This window comes from Bombus impatiens, unplaced genomic scaffold (genome assembly GCF_000188095.3).
Source record: "Bombus impatiens unplaced genomic scaffold, BIMP_2.2 scf_0637, whole genome shotgun sequence".
In the NCBI taxonomy this organism is placed as follows: domain Eukaryota; kingdom Metazoa; phylum Arthropoda; class Insecta; order Hymenoptera; family Apidae; genus Bombus; species Bombus impatiens.
Genome location: NT_177056.1, coordinates 671,492 through 687,227, shown reverse-complemented (window position 1 = coordinate 687,227; position 15,736 = coordinate 671,492). Strand labels below are relative to the sequence as shown.

Genomic DNA, 15,736 nt, shown 5'->3' with positions numbered 1-15,736 from the left:
GAGTCGGAAACAAAAATGAAATAATTCACAGGCAATATAAAGGGTTAAAAAAATAAAGGAGAGATTCGGAGAGATCTACAAAATATTGTAGATTCACGTTTCGGTGACCAATGTTTCATGGAACTCCATTAAACGAAGAGAGGGAGAAAGAAGTAGCGAGTGGAGCACGAAGAGAGCACAGATGTCTCCGTTTCTGCCAGCCAGATTTTCTATCCAGGAGAAATTCAACGCGATTATTTGCATTTGCCCCGGACGGTGATGTAATTGCCTGCCGCGAAACGTATTTCGCCGCGTTCAATTAATATTTACGGTCCGCGAGCGAGTTCAAACAACCGGGATTATAATATCATCGCTGGATTAAGTGCACGCCGATGTTTCCGAGTTATGAGACTATAGACGTGGAAGATTGCCGAGGGCTCGTGTGTGTTTAACGTGGACTGTTTGCAAATGCGCGTTACGGCACTTTGTATTTTATCGTTGAAATCGTGATCGAAGAATAATAGAATGGTTGACTTTAAGTTGCAATAAAAAATTCAGTATCTACATCGTACCGCAGTTTACAGCAAGAAATCAATAATTTTTGAAAAGTTGTCAAAAATCATTTCATTCCTGTTTAAATTTGAGTATTTTACAATAAATCGTTGGACTATTTTTATATTGTTGTCCGCACGAAGAAGATGTTAAGTTCCATTAAATTATTATTATCATTAAAGATATATTATTTAGGTCGTTTTAGTTTCTTCTTTCTTTAGGTCTTCGAGGGAAATTGGAAGGAAGAGAGAATGATAAACACGATCGAAAGAGCAGCTCAGAGGGCCGACATAGAATTCCATTTAGTTTGAAAGCAAAGCCAGCTCCCTATAAAATGGAAAATTATACAGAATAACATTTTTCTTCGATTGACTTTAGAATCCCATAAACTCCGATCGATCGGAACTTGTTGATAGAAACCGGGGACTTATATCTAAGAGGATTGCGGTGAAAAAACAAACTCGAAAAAACGGGGAAACAGAGAATAAGGGTTCGTGAAAACAGTAAAAGTCCTCCGGCTTCGACTGGAACTCTTAAAATATCCCCGAGTACCAAGATTTTTTTAATTTAATTCACCGGCAACTTTCTCAATGAAATTTATCGATAAATTTCTATCCTCTTCTATCGTAAAATTGCGAGGATTTTCTCGAGAGAATAGACTATGAATCTCTGACAAATGTGTTAAAATATTCTCCTAATTACTATGAAATACTAGAACGTATAGAAATATGACTGCAAATTTATGAATTTCGAACAGATATATCATAAAATTCAAACAAGAACCTATATAGTATAGTGAATATAAGTAAAATAAAGCAAAGTATAAAGTATGGATGGTATATCGGAATAGTTATGAATACCACTGTATATCCAAAAGAATTTATTCGTTTATTTAGATAAATATTTCAATCCGCTCCAAACCACTCGAAAGCCCCTCGAAACTACCAAACGGAAGAAAAGCTCCAGACGTTAATTAACCTAAAAATCGGGATTCGAAAATCAACGTGGAATCGAACAGAGCCAGGTGAAAAAAAAGACAAGGACTGGAAAAATATCGAAAAATTCGGTTGCTTTGATATCGAAACCGGCGGATAATTCTGGAAATAACGCGACAACCGCGTCGAGCAAGCGTGTTGCAGCTTAATTTTGGCCGCGAAAAGGGAACATTTATTACAGGAAACGTCGACTGGTAACCGGCTTTCGCGGATTTCCACTCGTCGAGTGGTCGAATTAGCATTCGTTAACGAGCAGATTCGCGACGAAAATTCCAAACCAGAAATCGCGGCGAGGACTCAGCGGATTCCTTGCTAAGAAGCGTTGCTGGCTTTCGGAACGTTGTTGAGGTTAGATGGAGTGTCCAAGGGAGAAGAGGTTTCCTCCGGGTGAATATTTCTTTGATTAAAATACAGTGGGATTTAAAAGTGAACATATATGTAGATCTTAGACGAGTTCAAAAACTCTCACACATATGTTGCACAAAGTGGCACGAGTGTTGCATAAAATTCATCGAAGAAATATAGAACAAGAACACCAACCGAGGAGCTTACGTCGCGTTAAGAGAGAAGATGTATGAATTAAAATATTTTGAAATATACTATCTTGTTGTTTGTTCCTTCTTACTATGCAGTAACAATTTATCATCAGTCATATAGGATTCAAGTGAAAAACTTGTAATAAAATAACATACATACGAATACAGAAATAAATTAAAAATATTAAACTAAATATTAAAACGTATGGTTTAAAGCTCCGAAATAGGAACTGAAAAAAACAGAACCATATTTAACCACATATATTTAAAAATATATAAAACTAAGAGGACACTTTAAAATACAAAAAAAACATAAAAAAATAAAAAACAGTACTCCAACGCAACGCATTTTCTTTCTGATAAAAACAAGGCTGGGGAGGAGATTAAAATTTACATTATTTGCCTCATGGCACCTGGACCTTCTAATGGATGACACTTCCGTTGGTATTCCACGAAAAATGTCGATCTGTCCCACGAGAGGACAAGGATAAACTGTGGCTGCAGGAGAAACACTGGTCTCCAGACTCGAGAAACGAAGAAGAAAAACGGAGAGAGAGAGGAAAAAGAGGTAACACAGAGAGAGGGTTGGATTTTTGCGTGCGTTTCGGCGGAAAAGTTTAAGTGGATACTCACCAGTTTGGCGGTTTGCGCCGACAGCATGTCCGCGTACTGTATTAGTGCCTGGAAAGTGTCTGAAACAAAGAGAGAAGTATTTTGTTAGATTGGGTTACGAAAACTGTTAACTGATTCGTTCGGAAATTACGGAAAATAAAATATTAAAGCGCTACTTTGTGTACAGTGGCTGGTGAATTTCAATATTTAGAGAATATATTACATATGTGTACTTACGAAGTATTTTAATAGAATTATTACATTATGAATCGATTATGAAGAATTATGATTTATATATTATCTGGTGAATATATTACGTACGTAACATGAAACACTTTGAAACATCAGTGGTGTAACGAGTAGTAAGCATAAAAAGCGTTAAAGATACTAAAAATTTGGTAAATAGAAAAATATACGTTCTACGATATGAAACTCCCAACAATCCCCTTAAAATGAAAATGGTAGGAAAAATACGTAGCAAAACAGGGATTATCGTTCGATTTTCGAAACCAAATGCCGTTCTCACGGTGGTTTGCGCCGGTGAAAATTAAATAAAGCCGAAATTAAATGGAAATAAAGGGAGATCTCACTGGATTCGCGGTAATATGTTGTGACACCGGTCACTTTTTCCCCTCTATGGAACAGAATTTTTATTATCTTCCCGATCTCACCCCTGTCGCACGATCAAATAACGATGGAAATTGAATAACGTTGCTACCGGCGAAAAACTCGATCCCGTTATTGCATTATATCGCTAATAAAACGTTTTCCCATGTATTTTTCGCGCTTTTTCCAACTTTTGTCGGCGAACGAAAGGTGATATTAAGGGTATAAATATTCGTATGTAATGCGCGAAGATCTGAAATAAAATGGAAATCGACTACTATTATTGTTCCATAGAGTTTTCTGCTATTTTCATTGCTTTCTCATTTCCATCAACTTTTTTTTTTATCTAATTATTACGAATACGACAAGCGAGGTTTTATTTACAAAGGCTGCGACTTTTAATAGGATTAAGTTTCACACCAAAAGCCATTAATTTCGTTTAAGCGTCCCTCAACATTCTCTTCAAACACTCTGCAACATCTCCACCGTATCTTTCCATCGAGGGAACAGCTAGAAATATCTGTTCCAGCGTTAAAAAACAATATCGACACCGAATTGTCTTGGCGACAATTGGTCAGGGATAGCCAAAAGACGTTCAATCAATGGACGCTCGATCGAACAAAAGGTGGCTGTTGTTCGCGATTGAAAGGGATGCGACAGTTTCAAAGAGCCTGGCTTTGAGACAAATAGCGGTTGATTGGCGAAATCACGGAGCCACGGGCCCTAAATTAAAGCGAAGACGCACTCAGTGTCCAATTAAAGTTCGATTCGGTCAAGTGGCTATTCGTTCGTTCCATTTCCATACTCTCTATTCGACTCTCTCTATTTTATTTTATTTCATTATTTTTCTCTATTTTATTATTCCACTTTTCTATTCACATTTTTCTCTTTCTCTTTAGTTTCTTTCTCCTTATTTTGTATCTCGTTCCGATGATAATTAGTTGTTTGACTTTTTGAGTTACTAGTAGATCGTGGGCGGTGGTTACGTAAATTATTCGTACAGAAAATTACTAATTTGACATTCAGAAATTTGTCTTACTGCCAGATTTTACTTGAAATATAATATAAAAGATGCTTAAAATTCATAGTTCAACGTTATTTTTATCTCGCGCGCGCTTCGCGTGTTTGGTCGTTAAAAAATCTACGTGGAATAATATTCGCAAGAAACAGAAACCTGGAGATTAAAAATTTCGAAGATCGAAGCACAGAGATTGATAGTTCGACTCTCGAAAAATGTCTCGATATGAAATTTCTCCAATCGAAACTTCGTTCATAGAGCGTCGAATATATCTATTGAAAATTTACGAATCGGAAGTTTTCCAATCGGAACTTCGTATAAATCGGACATTCGAAAATTCCATTTTTCCAGCCACGTAAGTACGAATAACGAACAGAAGAAAACAAACGGCATAGTCTAACGAATTCCCGCCATTCTGTTCGCCAAACAAAACCTTTAAAGAAACGGAAAAGACAAGGAAACGAGGTAGAATCTCAGAAGCGAGGCACTTGGTGCTCGGTGTTCCTCGACGTTGCGAGCTGACTGCCTCGAATTAAAAACATACGCGCGGTTCTTTTCTTTCTTGCCGCTCCTTTCCACGGAGAACACCTCAGGCTGATTGGGAGATTCCCATTTTTTATTTCATTTCGTTTGAAACGCTTTTCTGGGACGGATTCTTCCTATAACAACTCGTTTCATTCGCTTGCCTTCTTTATGTCTTCGACTCGAAAATTGAATAATCCAGTCCACGGCCGATTTTTCCGTTCTGTTTATCCCCTATCGTATGTTTCGATAAAGTGATTTATAATCGTACGAGTGAATTCAGATATCAGATATTTTCAATACATTGGCTATTGATAAAAATAGCGTTGGATTGTAGTAGACGCATAGAATGCGTCGTCGTGGTTGCAATACAAGTATACCAATATACTTGTAAGATTACTTGGCAGTACCATAATGAGTAAATAGACGTATTCGATAACGTTCAAACAAACAAAAAGAAACTTGTTCTGCTCTTCTCGTCAAGTTCTCTTTCCTTCTTTTCTTACTTTTTCTAATATCGAAGAGACTCTGCAGAAATACAACAGAAGGAAGCAAAGTTGATTGGTCGTGAATCGATGTTACAAAAGTGTAGGAATATCTATTTGCCTTTCTATAATTGCCAGCCGCGGAAATATATCAGGAGCAAAAAAGGAAGGTTGCCACGTCGCAAAATAAAATACTCGAGACTTTTGCTGTCTGAACCGACATGAATTTGTAACGCACTTTTACCGTGGGTGAAGTGAACTCTTTCTATGTATATAACGGGCGTGCGATACGAATCAATACGTGTTGAATCAAACGTAAGATGTATATTTCGCTGCCTCGTACAATTTTAGTAATTAATTTATCAGCTGTGACGCAACAAGATGGAAAAGATCGTATTTGCTTCTAGTTTCTTATTTCGAAAATACATTTATAGAGAGATTAGCAGCAGGGTAGACGCATTTGAAACACCCGTTAGATTCGAGTACAACACTGAAAGTACTAACAGCGTCGACGTCGTCGGGCCAGGATACACTTCAAGTGTACACTGAAGTACTAAAGTGCCATGGCGTGTCTGCCAGCAAGAGTGGCGTCTATACAGGGTGGTCCAGTAGCTATTGCACTGGAGGAGGAAAACAAGAGCCACTTCGAAACGTTCAAAACGGTCTTTCCCCACTGCAGTCTATCTCCTTCGAGATAAACGCGAAAAGTTTCGGTGGATATTTGTGAAAGTCTTTCTGTGTAACAGCCCCGTGAAAATTTGGCAAGAAAATTCATCGGTGTTGAATAGAAGATCGGGTAAAAATTGGTTAAAGATTAAGGTAACTTTAATGAAGCGTATATACGTTCTTTTGGATTTTAATCAATAAGATAAACCGTGGCGAAGTTTTTCAACATCTCGTAAAAATTCTCCAAGTATTCAAACACTAGGGTGGATTTTTTTAGACCATTTAGGAATTCCGTTGTTTTACCGAAAAGAAAATTTTTAACGTCGAATGTTCGAATAATCCTATTCAAATTATGCGATTTCGGCCAAATTCTCGTGATACTTGAAATTCAAGCTTCTCTACGAGGTACTAATTGCGTAACTGTAAAGTATAAATTTCGTAAAATACCACTTACTGTTTTTCGTGAAGGTGACGATCTTGAGGACCTTGCCGAAACGCGTGAATATCTGCAACAAAAATGAAAATACGAAATCAGTGAAATTTTTAGTTAATTCAACGCGAAATAGAAAACTTACCGTGTACAGGATAAATTCGGAAACGATCGATATGTAATCCAATTATGATTTCCAGCATGATCGTTCTACCAGGGGTAGTTAAGCTAATAATTCCGATACTCAAACGCGAACTCGTTAGTTTCGCAAATTAAACCAGGATTTTATTTATTATACGAAACATTCTCGATATGATGGAGAATTCACGATTCTTCACACATAGATGCACATTCCACGCATTTTATTTTTTAATTGGAAAACTTCGATAACACAGATATTTCGCGACACATTTGAGAAATTTTGTAAATTCGCGCTATTGTAAATAAATCAACTACATATTTCGATATTAAATATTGAACAGGTGCGTTTAATTAATTAAAGTCACTTTTGCTCGCGTCCCGATGATCGACAAACTCTTCTCAAAGCAAATAAACTAATAATACCAAATACGCTATAAGAATATCACAATTTTTGTAATTTACGCATGAAATTAATTTGGCTATCCGGAATGTGACAAAATTCTTTGACACAGGCTAAATCATTAGACGAACAGAGTCTTATTTAATTTGTAATATCTCAATTGAAACAAAGGAGGAGGAAACATGAGATAATTACGTAGTAAAGTATGAAGAGATTAATGTAAATGTCGAGGGTTCCTACCCCATCATTAAGGTAATTAAAAGCTTCGGATTCGCGGAAATTTTACACTTTGGCTGGGCCTCGAATTTTATCCGACTCGAAAAAACGAAATTCATTAATTAATCCCTTGATTCTATTCTTCATTCTCACGCCCAGCGTAATTAGAATATCGTACGGTTTAAAATTATCTTCATTTTCATATTCCGAAGTGCTTGCCGAAGCACATTTGTTTTTAAATAATTTATTTACCTTTAGTTGGTTTCTAACTAAATTCGGACAAATAAATTTCAATATCGTTATCGTCCTAATTTCTCGAACAATTTTTTCTCAATTTGGAAGACAATTTCTCATTATCGAAAGCTGTGGAGAGACTCAAATCAATAACCAAACTAATTTTCAACCACACAGGTCATCGCGTGTAACAAAGCACCTATCTTCTCGTTTCGCTATTAAACCTCCAATTCTCATATAGTTGGCCAAAATCGTTAAAAGCGTAATCGAGTAGATTCAAAAATGGTTATCGCAGCTTGGAGCAACGAAACAAAGCGTGTGCAGGCGAAAATTGTGCTTCCAGCCGCGGACTGATAATCGCGATCAACGTGAAATCGTCGTCATTGTCATACATTTCGTCGGTCGAGTAGACCAGGCGATCGTATTAATAATACCAGGACCAATATTTGTCTTGGTCCATGGACTTGCGATCACCTGCGCCAATTCCCACTGAATCATCGTACAGAGTTGCCACTGGTTGCTCCGTTCTCTTGTTATTGCGGAACTTGTGACAAGAAAATTACCGGAGATGGGATAATTATGTCTTATTGATGTTATTCCAGCGATAGTTAATATTGTTACCTGATATTGATATTTTAATAGATTGTTCACGTTGAACGATAATTTAGTCTTCTTAGCTTATCGGGCGTACGTTTCAATTCGTAATTTCTCTGATATTATTTGATCTTTTAATTTCTAAATTTTCACGAGATAATTTTTTATACAGCTGGATATTTTAGCTTTAAGTGACATTTAAATTAAAGATATAATATGATAGTACGACGAACCTAAAATTACAAGAACATCAAACATTGACTTTCGTGGACCGTAAAAAATAATTAATGTTCGTATCTCGGGAATTTTAAGCGAAAAGAATTTTTTACACACCGGGATTTAAATATTCCACGGATTTAAAATTGCAAGAAATATACGAGGTTCGCATTGGTAAAATTCGTAACACGAAAATTATAGTAACCATGAGTTTGTACGAATATTAAATTGCGACAAAGAATTTAAAAATGCACAACAGACAATACTTAACATATATAAAAATCGTATATGTGTGTCAAATTTTGCGAATAAACGTTTCCCCATTTAATATAAAGTTCTAGCTCGTACATTCCCGAAGTTATCATCTGATATAACTGGTGGTTTTTATGAAATTTAAATTTTAATGACGTAAACGTAACAGTACGTTTCAATGAGAATTTTTTAACGAGCCACTCGTTTCTCCTAATATCGAATAAATCATGACCAATTAGCGTATGTACAAAAAAAGAGAAGAAAAAAAGACGAAAAAGATGCATCCATATATTCTTCGTATTAAAACAGTCGGTATAACGGTGAAGTCGTCGTCCTTGTACGATATTCGATAAAAATAATTAGACGATCGATCATCCGATCAAATTACCATTAGTCCACAAGTAAAAAAATTACTCGGTATTTTAAAAGATCCGATAACAAATACGACATGTTTACAGACACATACTGGAATATTATATATCACATACATGTTTCTGTAATTAATCGGATATGCTTAATCCCGAAGATTGTGTCAAAATTTTTCTAGATGAAAAGAACGGTATTGATCTGTAATCGAAATTCTGAATAAAAATATCGTACAAGATAATTTTTGTCACAAATACATAATTTTGATCCTATAATTTTTCTTAATATTTTAGTAATTAGATTGCGTTTATCGGAAACAGAAAGTCGCGAAAAAGGACAAAATACGTATAACAAAGATAAAAATTATAGTATAACTCGCTATGATATCTAGAGGGTGAAACAAATCTCTGTGTAGATACCATTTCTTTAATTACGTGTATAAATACCAAGTTACATAAAAGTTTACAGTCTATTCATAGCCAACTCCATCGTCAATCTTCATCAAAGAGCCATAAGCTGTAAAAATAAACTACGTATGAAACCACCCTCGTGTCCACCGTAAAATCCACTGTAAAAGCACTACTACACTTGCAAAAAAATGTCTCTCTCGAATGAATCCCCACAGTGAAATATTTTTAGCGACGGATTATACTCGTCAAACTATTATACTAAATACTGTGGTGCGCGGTTGATATACCGTGCATACGTCACGCAAGAAACGCCCTGAGAAACGTCCCTGATTTAGCTCTGTTTTAAAGAGTTCGTCCTCGTTTTAACCGCGGCACGCTCTAAAGCTTGGATAATTAGATTTTTCGCGTAAACAACAAAAGGATCGTCGAGCGTATTTTTATCCATCCGGCCGCGAAACAGCCGTGAAAACGGAAACGGAAAAGAGGAAAATGTAACGGACGATACGAGGGACCCGGCTTCGTGGCCGCAATTAAAATTTTAATCTCTGTCTCAGGGATAATAACTGCACCGTTATCGTGCTCGATTAAGCATACAGTCTCTCACGAGATGCAATCTCTGTCGGTTGTATCGTGAAAAATCCGCGTGACACGTACGTGCAACTAAGGAAATATTAGCGTGTTTAAATAATTTTCCTAAGGATTTTTTCATTATTTAATTTTCTCGTTCGCAATTTCCAAAATAACTCTGCTGCTCTCAAAGGTCCCTATCGCTCAAATTTCCAATTCTAAATTTTTCCTCCAACTTTACTTGATGCTACCGATGGTATGATCATCCACAAGAATAAGGACAATCTCCTTATTCAGATTATCACATTCTTGGGGGAGGAAAAAAATGAAAAAAAAAGGAGAAAAGAATCACATAGTCCTGATACCGAGTAATACCAGAAACATTAGTAGTACTCGTTCCAGAAAATAATCTTCTCACCACTATAATAAAAAGTAGAAATATTTCATTGTACAAGTGTGTAATTCCATCAGTAAATAACTGAATCTCATAAAAATGCATGGCACCGAGTTGACGCCAGAAATATCTGCAAATGTGAATGGGAATCGCGCGACGGAGGGGCTGGATTCGTATAACGGGGGTGAGAGGTCGCTAATGCAAGCAGTGTCACGCGTTTTAGTTCTCATCGAATATTCAACATCAGCGTTGTGACGGCTGAATGAAGAATTTATATTTTTCGTCGTCGCTACGATAAACCCGCCGCGTTTGAAAATAAAGAGGACGGTGAATGAGAATGGGAGGGAACGGGAAGAAGGGTTGTGACAGCGACGTACTTAAAAGGATCGCATCGGTGCGCTGATCGGCCCTTTTCGATTCGGTATAATATCCTCATTTCGTCTTTTAGACTTGTCAACCGCAGTTGCCGTTTTCATTAACTTACTAACCCACTGATTTACTAACTCGTTTACATACCGGTTTACTAACTTGCTAACATACTAATTTTAGCATCAGAGACTGATCAACATCTTTCATCCGTTACACATAACGCAATAAACGAAATCGACTGCTTTTTCTGTTGCGAATTCGTGAAAAACTGGAAATGCAGCAAACCAAGAGATGAATAAACAAAGGAGGCTAAAAGCACGGGGGAAAAGCAAAAAGTGATCCGAAATCAATGGAAATTCTCTGCGCCCTTTCTGAACCATTCGGCCGCTAATTATTTAAGCTCAACCCTTATTTTCTGCAAACGAGCCGTCGGAAAAGCAATCCCCTTCCATTGCCTCGCTGGCGGATTCCGCGAAATTAACCAGAAAATGAACAGAAACCGTACGCAGAGGCGTGTAAAGCGTCGCTAATAACAATAAAAATTGCTACTTTCCACAGACAGATGCTCATTATCGTTAACACTCGCGCTGCTCACGGAAATGGCTCGTTTTTAGGGTAATTGCGTCCAGATTCGAACTTACTCCCCCGAGAGTGAAACGAATGTTTAACATTTATTCGATTTTAATCAGTGCCGGTTTTATCGAACGATATTATCCGACTTTACCGCCACTAATTTAATCAAATTACGAGGAAAGCGTGTTTTCCTTTGTTGCGGTTATTACGAATTATCATTTGCACGGGATTATAAATAATAATATTAAGTGTAATCTTTGATATATTTAAAGCTGAAGTTGTTTAAACCTTGTACCGTGAAGTTTTCATTAAACAATTTTGATAATAACGTAGAACATGGAAGAAGGACTTACGATACGTGTATATGAAGGTATAAATATGTAAATGTGTGAATGTGTGATGAAATGTGGTGATGTTATTCCACCGTTTAAAAATTCTAACAATTTCATTCTTCAGAAAATACCAATTTCAATGGAAAATTTTAACCTGATTATACTTGCCAGAAACCATTAATAACGATATTAATAACTCATTAATATCAATATCACGTATATCACCTTTAATCTCTTTAAGCCAACTAAAGCAAATTCTAGTATCAATTACGTAGACAACAAAACACTACCATCGTTTCTCCATTACAAATTTTAAAACGATTATACCCACCAAAGATTCCCCATTGACGATAATATCAACCAAAACCTCCATGAAATCCGATTAAAAAGATAACAAACTTAAGGCCCGATAACTTTGCAAGGGATGATCAGAGATCGATCGAACGATCAAGCCCATACTTGAAGATGCCATTTGGTTCAGCCCGATCGGACTTTCGCTTTCTAAAATATCGTCGTTGCAAGCGAAATCTAATTTTTCTGGTTTCGCTATCGCTGTCCCGCTCGCACCAGCGCATTAAACTATCGCAAGCGAGTCACGTGCGCGCTACTCAACGACACCCGTTGAATCAGCGAGTTTTTACTACTACTAGTAGTAAGTACTCACTTCCGGGAAAGAATGTGGGGCACGCCGTTGACTGGTATCACTGTGTCCTAGAGCTAAACTTTGCAAGTCCATATCTTAGGAACGCGTGCATATCGACTTGAAACAAGGTGGTTTTCTTTTGAGAAGATTTTCGGAATTTTAAAATACTCTGTAGTATTCGTATTTCGTGATTAAACTTTGAACTGGATAGGTTTAGATTAGATTAGGACATAGAAATCTGAATACAAGAGAAATCTTTACCGATTATGTAAGTATGGAAATTAAGAAAGTATTATTATGCAAATATGTCTAAAATATTCAAAGCAGTGAACTTGTTATAGTATCTCATAGGTGAGGTATAATATCCGAATCTAAAAGAGTAACGAATCAAATCCTCGGCAGATCAAATTTGCCACTCGACGAACCTTCGTTCGAATCATTAAAAAATACCCAATTAAATACTTCGCCGTACGATCACCGAGACAAAGAAATCTATTAATCTAACGACCTAACGATTTGACGTAATAATTAAAAAGAAACGGTGTCTTTTCCAAAGTTCGTATCAAACGAACGATAATTCCTCGCAGCATAAACGCCCCGGGATAAAGCAAGCAACGTAATTAACGAAAATCGAGCCAGTTGCAATCCCCGTGTGCACTCCGATTCCGATTGCATTTTCGAATTCCGTAGAATCGATGACGTTTCTTTCGCCAGCGGCCACGATTCGCGCGCGGTTTTGTTTAATTATTGCCGACGGTTATTTCGTCTGCTCGCCGCGGTTATTTCGGCTATCAGTGACGGGCAATTTGCCCGTTTGCGTTTTTCAACCGGCTCCTGGCTTCCTCTTTCTCTGTCCAGCCCCATAGTTCCATTCGTTCGGTTTTGATCGCGGCGACGAAACTATGATCACGAATTAATGGAAGGAAAATTCGTATCGTTTTGGCGGACGAGATTTCTATTAACAGTCTCGGTACGACGCGGCGCAAATTGCATTTGCCAACGCTGTTTTCGAAGAAGGGAACGACGAATCCCAGTGAATATTGCTCGCAATTGTTTCTCAGTGCCTCGGAAAAATAGTTTCATTGTTCTAATGTAAAGAAACGAAGGAACGATCATTTTATTGGTAATAATTTACGACGAATATAAAACTGTTAACCTTTTGCCGTGAACGTTCAACTATCGATCAGTATTGAAAACGACGTGGACGATAACTTTCAATTAGTATTGATAGCGATACAGAAAGAGCAACGAAACTTTCGTAGTGAGTTCTATCTGACTATGATTACTCGCAGAAGTTTCTATATGTCCAATGAAAAAAATAGTTTTTATTATTTTTTACACTCTTTATTGGCCGGTTGCTCAAGTAGTATATTGACCACTTCTTTCTTCTTAACTACTTACTGAGGTAATCTGTTAATTAAATGCAATACTTATAAAGAATCTGCTACTTACTACCTTAACGTATTATTGATGCAATTAAAAAAAAGAATCATTTAAAAACAGTAGAAATTTTTGAGTCTTCTGCTACGACATGTTTATGAAAGAAACGTATAAAAAGATAGATGACAATTGAAAGACTTTCGACGAGAGAAAGAATTCTTCAGAAATCATTTAAATATCGATTCCCGACGCAATTATTCCCAACTCGAATCGCGAGAATATCGGCAAAATCGCGCTCGAAACGCGCTCTCTTTTTACCCTGCTTTTCGATGTTAAAAATTACGCTGTTGTCGTTCGAACGGCTGTACTCTTTCTCGAACGCGCCAGCCTTTGAACAGCTTGATTTCCCGCGGGATTTTTCGTTGAAAACTTGCTCGAGTACAGCCGCAGGATCGAAAGTATCGACGCGAGCGATACGGCGATTGAATCCCAGCCGTGGGCATAATTTATTCCCCCGAAAATGGGAAATTTATACGCGTTAGTATCCCTAATATTTTATTTGCGATAATTTTTCGAATATTTTTCATCCTTTCCGTAATTCGGTTTGATAGAATTACGTTTTTACAACTCGGTATTTAATTACATATGCCGCGATTTGATTATACATTTATATATTTTTAAAGGAAGCTAATAAAATTACGTCTTCTGCTATAAAGGATACTTTTCGAATCGATACAAATTATATTTTATTGGCGAAATTAATGTCGCGAGAAGAATATTTGTAAGAGGAAATTGGAAGAGCTTAATGTTAGAAAGTTTTGACACAGTTTCAAGGAAAAAGTTATAGAAGTTTCTCAATAATTTTATACAATTTTATGGCAGAAACCGGCATGGCTATGATTAAAACGAGTGACATAATTTATTTAAAACGAAATGAAGCGGGATGAGGGATTAATTAACGCGGAGAAAAGTTTGGCTTCCCCCTATCGTACTTTGAAAGCAGAATTAGTTAATAAATTAGTACTATTATAAATTCTGAATATAAAAGAGTACAGTCAATATGAAAAGTGTCAATATGAATAAGTATTATACGTTATATAATACTTAAAAGTATGATATTACAGTATTTAACGCAACTAGAACAAAATATGAACAGCGTAACACATTCTGCGAAATAAAAATGAAAGAAAGTTTCAGGCTCGATAATATTATTCGTCTAACAAATTTATACACGCGGCGTCGTAAAAAAATTTGAATCCTTGATATAGCCACGATCGAAGGGGGTGGCGTAATTTTTTAAATCATACCTCGTCTTTTGATTTGTCAATATTTGCGAAAGGAACTGTAGGTTGATTAAACATTTATTCGCATCACGACGTTGAACGTATCGTTTTTCAGCAACAAAACGTATTACATATCGTTTGTTTGATAGCGGGGCATAAAAACGGAGCGAAACAGAGGGGTGGAAATGGAAATGAGAGGATAAAAAATTCAACGGCAATCCGCGGTTTCGTTTAATTAAAATACAGGCAACCGGGCATGATTTTTTTTCAATAAATATCCACCGCCGTGGACCGCCGCGCTTCTATCGCGTTTGACGTCACTTGGAAACTACGCTTAACACGTAATGTATTTGTTATTGCCGCGTTTTAATACTTAACGCGATATCGTCCGCCTTCTCTCGTTTCCTGCCATCTCCAATTTCTCCTCTTTTCATACTTTTCGCTTAAAATACTTCCTTCTTTCCCTTTTTTAGTGTATCCATATGAAATTTCTGAATCCTGAATAGGAATTGCTTTCTGAATACGAAGATTATTGTTATTCGTATTATACGCGACGTTGCTTCAGCGCAATGATTTTATTGACTTTCCCAAATAATTTCATCCACTTCGTTGCGAAAGTATAGAAAGCTATTATTGACTCTGAAATTACAAAATAAAATAACACCACAAATAATATATCACGGAATCATCAACTGCAAAAGATTGTCGAAACTCGAATGCTTTCTTCTTTCCTCCGTTCACGTACCACATCAATTTCCAAAACTCGGTATATCCCCAACCAACCCGCGGAGAATTCAATTCTGACAAAATTAATGGTATTACCGAAAAACGAAAGGCGTTCGAATCACGTCTACCAATTTACACAGTAAGTTTAAGGTCGATACCTAGAAAGTTTTCTCATCGCGGTGGCAAGTCTCGATTCAACTGCAAACTCCAGCGAAAAATTCTTAAACGACCCCCCCCCC

At 36.8% G+C, this 15,736-nt stretch overlaps 1 protein-coding gene across 17 annotated transcripts in view; it reads right to left on the bottom strand.

Annotated features, from left to right (window-relative positions):
- Nucleotides 1-15,736, bottom strand: part of LOC100745429 (polypyrimidine tract-binding protein 2) — a 423,740-nt gene that overhangs the window by 12,486 nt on the left and 395,518 nt on the right. For all 17 annotated transcript variants that reach the window (XM_033322433.1, XM_024369659.2, XM_033322434.1 and 14 more), the window contains 2 exons: nt 6,426-6,477; nt 2,696-2,754 (listed from right to left, as the gene is read on the bottom strand). In XM_033322433.1, coding sequence (XP_033178324.1) covers nt 2,696-2,754; nt 6,426-6,477 — 111 coding nt within the window. The remainder of the gene's footprint in view (nt 1-2,695; nt 2,755-6,425; nt 6,478-15,736) is intronic.